The sequence below is a fragment of the Penaeus chinensis genome, chromosome 1 (assembly GCF_019202785.1).
Source record: "Penaeus chinensis breed Huanghai No. 1 chromosome 1, ASM1920278v2, whole genome shotgun sequence".
Taxonomy (NCBI): Eukaryota; Metazoa; Arthropoda; class Malacostraca; order Decapoda; family Penaeidae; genus Penaeus; species Penaeus chinensis.
The window spans coordinates 27698359-27703358 of record NC_061819.1 but is presented as its reverse complement, the minus strand read 5'-3'; the positions used below and the strand labels follow the sequence as shown (position 1 = coordinate 27703358).

General features: G+C 40.4%; 1 protein-coding gene across 1 annotated transcript in view; it reads right to left on the bottom strand.

The window, feature by feature from the left end:
• The window catches only part of LOC125042431 (traf2 and NCK-interacting protein kinase-like), a gene marked incomplete at its 5' end in the record, with an annotated part of 21070 nt that extends 20868 nt beyond the window's left edge, over window positions 1-202 (bottom strand). Inside the window, 1 exon segment of the mRNA XM_047638097.1 lies at window positions 165-202. Within this exon segment, the coding sequence (XP_047494053.1) occupies window positions 165-202 (38 nt within the window).
• Window positions 203-5000: the final 4798 nt, after the last annotated feature.

The window sequence follows — 5000 nt, the reverse complement described above, 5'->3', positions numbered from 1 at the left end:
CAAGAAACACCTCACTCAAAACAAAAACAAGAGATCAACCACAACATTAAATAGCCACTGAATACAGGCATTTGCATATCCCGATTAATAACTAATAAATCAATCATAATAGGCCACACCATCACTTGCGCCCACAATATTAACAAAGGAAACAAAAAGCTCACCTTGTAATGCTGTATGGGGAAGGGCGCCCTCTGGAGGCCTGAAAGTGGAATAGTCGAACCTGTTTAACAGGGGGAAGAGTGGAAGATTGGCCCGTTAGTGCGTTAGTGGGTTATCAGCATCCACACCAAACACCAGAGGGCATGCACAACTACATATCCATTTCATGAATATGTAAGGTATTATACATTAATTTTAAGTGAAAACTAAGAGATAATTACACTGTAGGCTACAGTAGTACTGAGGAATGTCAACACATTCCTGTCAAAGTAGAAGGAGCATTCAATGAGGTGGAAACTTAATAAGAGAGGAAATGAAGTATGAGAAAGATTTGGGAGGTCATATGTCTTAATTTCTCAGCCTTGAAAAAAAAAAAAACTGAATATACAGAAAATTAAAATCTAATTCAGATTAAATTGTCCTGTCACAGTCTTAAGCTTCAAAATTTCCTACTATCATAGTGACTTCAGATCAACACTTTCAAAAACCCTTCTAAAATCCAAATCACTTCATCAAAAATATTAACCCCTCCAATCCAGATGACATGACCATCATGTCATGAAAAAATTTGGCTTGAAGGCTGGGTGACATGAACATGCCATCAACGGGAAAATTTGGCTATGGGCTGGGGTGATGCAAACTTGCTGTCATAAGCACTTCAGATGAAGGCCGGAGTGATGAGAAAGACTCACCATGAGTGCACAAACCTCTTGGAGTGTGATTAGACTCATTTGGCATTTAGAAAGGGGCTTTTGCATTAGTTCCATCACTAAACAAATGTGAAATGTAGTACCACTTCCATGCTCAGCATCCTGTTCCTGGCTGCTGTGACTGGCAGTACAGACTGTATTACAGAAAATTGAATATTATGGAAAAAAAAGTTACAAAATGTTATTTATAGTTATATTATTATTGCACTGACTTATGGACAACCTAGAGAGATGATAGAGTCTGTGCAAGGAAAACAGTCTATTATCATCTGGATAAAGCAAATCAAATGACAAATATGGATATTGGAAAATGATAAAAAAGCTAAAAAACATTTATGCAGAAAAAGAGAAAATAACATTTGAAAAGGGAGGCATACAGCCTTGTCACTGCAAACAAGTGTTTGCATCCGGCCTACAAGGCACACACCTGTCAGAGGAACCGATCATATAAGCCTTAAGCCATTTGTGAAATCACTCTGTGCAAGTTCAGTAATTTCTGTTTGCCATGCATCCATGTTCCCATATGTTTTATTTACAAAAATAACATAAAATAAGATATCAACCAGTTTTTAAAGGATCTATGCCTTTGTAACAATGTAATCGAAGCTACACAAAGTGTTAAGATAAGCTTGGTGCTTGGCTCTAGCCAAAAATTGAGTGTTGAAACTCAGGTGAATGTGTTAATGGCATATAAAATTCCCTCCTAAGATATGAAAGTGTATGGAAAATATAGGAAAAACAAATACAGGTTCACACAAGTGGTGGGATTAGGTCAAAGAGAGAGACCATTGTCGGACATATTGGAGAAATATGTATTAAGTTTGTTTAAAAACATTATGATCATGTGACATATACCATGGATCCTAGCTCTCTTTCAACTGATGTAATTCACTTTAATCAGGTTAAGTGTCAAAGGAGCAACAGCTTAGGTAGAAAGGAGATAGGATGGCAACAATGTTGACCATATTAGTAAGAACAAATATGCTCATTAGCAGTATAGTTCTAGAGCAAACAGATACTTTACTCCATAACTAGTGGGTGATAACCTCAACTCTGAGTCTAGGTCAAAGCCAAGATCAGGAATCAACAAAATCAACTATATATTCTTTACAGACACAAATTAACCTTGAGACACCTACAGTACAATACAACTACAATTATGACTGTTACTTGACTAGATATTGTTACTAAAGTCAGGTATCAAAAATCTCCTGGGGGGGGGGGGGGGGGGGGGGGGGGGGGGGGGGGGGGGGGGGGGGGGGGGGGGGGGGGGGGGGGGGGGGGGGGGGGGGGGGGGGGGGGGGGGGGGGGGGGGGGGGGGGGGGGGGGGGGGGGGGGGGGGGGGGGGGGGGGGGGGGGGGGGGGGGGGGGGGGGGGGGGGGGGGGGGGGGGGGGGGGGGGGGGGGGGGGGGGGGGGGGGGGGGGGGGGGGGGGGGGGGGGGGGGGGGGGGGGGGGGGGGGGGGGGGGGGGGGGGGGGGGGGGGGGGGGGGGGGGGGGGGGGGGGGGGGGGGGGGGGGGGGGGGGGGGGGGGGGGGGGGGGGGGGGGGGGGGGGGGGGGGGGGGGGGGGGGGGGGGGGGGGGGGGGGGGGGGGGGGGGGGGGGGGGGGGGGGGGGGGGGGGGGGGGGGGGGGGGGGGGGGGGGGGGGGGGGGGGGGGGGGGGGGGGGGGGGGGGGGGGGGGGGGGGGGGGGGGGGGGGGGGGGGGGGGGGGGGGGGGGGGGGGGGGGGGGGGGGGGGGGGGGGGGGGGGGGGGGGGGGGGGGGGGGGGGGGGGGGGGGGGGGGGGGGGGGGGGGGGGGGGGGGGGGGGGGGGGGGGGGGGTGTTTGGGACATGGCCCGAGACGACCACAAGTTCACTCAGGTGTTGAGCAAGCATGTCCAGGTCCTGTGGTAAACCGAACAAACATAAATAACAAACTTTTTTGCAATAGGCAAAGCAGTAGTCTTTGCAACATGAAATGTAAGTCAGGCTGATTAACATGAAAGAAACTCTGGCTCATGCTGAAGCTTATTTATGGAATATTAAGTTAAAATCCCTTTAGAAAGCCGGAAATATAATTGTGCGCCTAAGACTATATATATATATAAAAAAAGAAAAAGAAAAAAAAAGAAAAAAAAAAAAAAATAATGATAATCAGCACATCCTATGAATAGGGTAAGAGAGAGAGAGCACTCAATGTGCAGGTGGATGACCACTAACCTCCAGTTTTCGAGGGTGAGGCTGCCTCAACAAAAGGACATCAAGCATTATGAAACACAAGAGAAATAAACCAGTTAGTAGCTTCTCATGCACCACTAAACAAAAGGTCAATGAGCACTTCAGGGAGATGGAGGACACTAAGGAAAGGCAGTCCATTCTCTTAGCGTGGTGTAGCCAAGACCCTCTCCATTTATTCATTAATTAATGCCATATACACTGGAATTAATTAACATTCTTGTGCAAATGGCAACATTTAATATAAGAAAGAACAGATATTTAGTCAAGCTTAATAACACTGGAAAGAATTACTCAAGCTTAATAATACTGGAAAGAATTACTAAGACTAAAGAGTTTGTTGGTGTTTAAAGTGCATTGCCAAACTCAATACCTTGTTTTTCATTTTGTTATACAGCAGAATTTACAGAATAATTATCATTTCACATCATACAGCTCTCTTACACCATACGTAGCAGTGTGACTGTCTTTCTGAACATTCAAAAGCCATGCTTGGAGTAGCATCCCTCTTATGCTAGAAAATTAAGTATGGTAAAAACATATATTCAAAACAAGTAAAAAAATGTTAAATGATACATACAAGGAGGCTTAACTATGATTAAAAAGTCATCTAAAAAAGAAAATATAAAGTTAAAATAGAAAATAACATACAGTAAAAAATAATATACATATATATACACAACTCAAACAATCACACATAAATCCTAGTGAACATGGTTATCAAACTTTGCCATAAAAAAAAAAGTGAGAAAAAAAAAAAAAAAAAAAAAAAAAAAACAGAACAGCGATGAGAAGGAGTTTTAAAGGGGAAATTTGGAGAGGTGTGTGTGGGGGGAAAAGGGAGGGAGAATTTAAAAAATTTTCCAGGTTTTAAATGGGGGTTTAAAAAGGCCCCCCCACGGGACATGCAAAATGGGGGAAAAATTTGGGGTTTTGGGCCCCCCTTTCAAAAGCAAAAAAGAGAAAAAACCCCAAACACTGGGGGGAACAGATAGGGGGGAAACCCTTAAATAAAAAAAAATTTTAAAACTTTTTCACCCGGAAAAATTTTTGGGGTTTTTATACCCCAAAACATTTATTTTCCCCCCAAAACCAACAAGACATTTGGATGGGCTTTTTTTTTGGTTTTTTAAAAAAAGGGGGCCCCAAAAAAAATGTATTTTTTAAAAAAATAAATGAAAGGGTTTGTTTTGTTAAACCAAATCTTTGGGGACTTTTTTTTATTTTGTTTAAATCTTTTTTTCGGGGGGTTTTTTTTTGATTTTTTTAAAAGTTATTTGCTAATTGGGGGAAAAAAATTCAAAACCCAAAGGAATGCCCCCTTTAAATAACTAAAGTAAACCCCCAATAAAAATTTCCCTATAAACTAATTTTTCCCATAAAAAAAAATTTTCCCCAAACGACTTTTTCCAAATTTAAAATTTTTAATTTGGTTTTTTTATTTCCTAAAACTTAATATAAAGCCCCATCAAATTTCCCCATAAAAAAACCCCCTTTGGAAAAAAAATAATAAAAAAAATAAAAAAAATAAAAAATTTAAAAATATAAAAAAAATAATAAAAATTTTTTAAATAAAAAAAATAATAAAAATAATAAAAAAAATAATAACAACAATAAAAATTTTAAAAATTTAAAAAAAATTTTGAAAAAATATAAAAAAAGCCCAAAAAAACCTATTTTTTAACGAAAAACCCAGAATCTATGCCCTTACTTTTAGAAAAAAAAAAAAAAAAAAAATTAAAAAAATATATATATATATATATTATAAAAATTTTAAATTTTCCAATATAAAATTAAAAATATAAAATATAATAATTTATTAATATATATATAATTAAATATATATATTATAATATAAATATTAAAATTAATAAAAAATAAATTATTTTAGAATTAATAAAAAAAAATTTTATA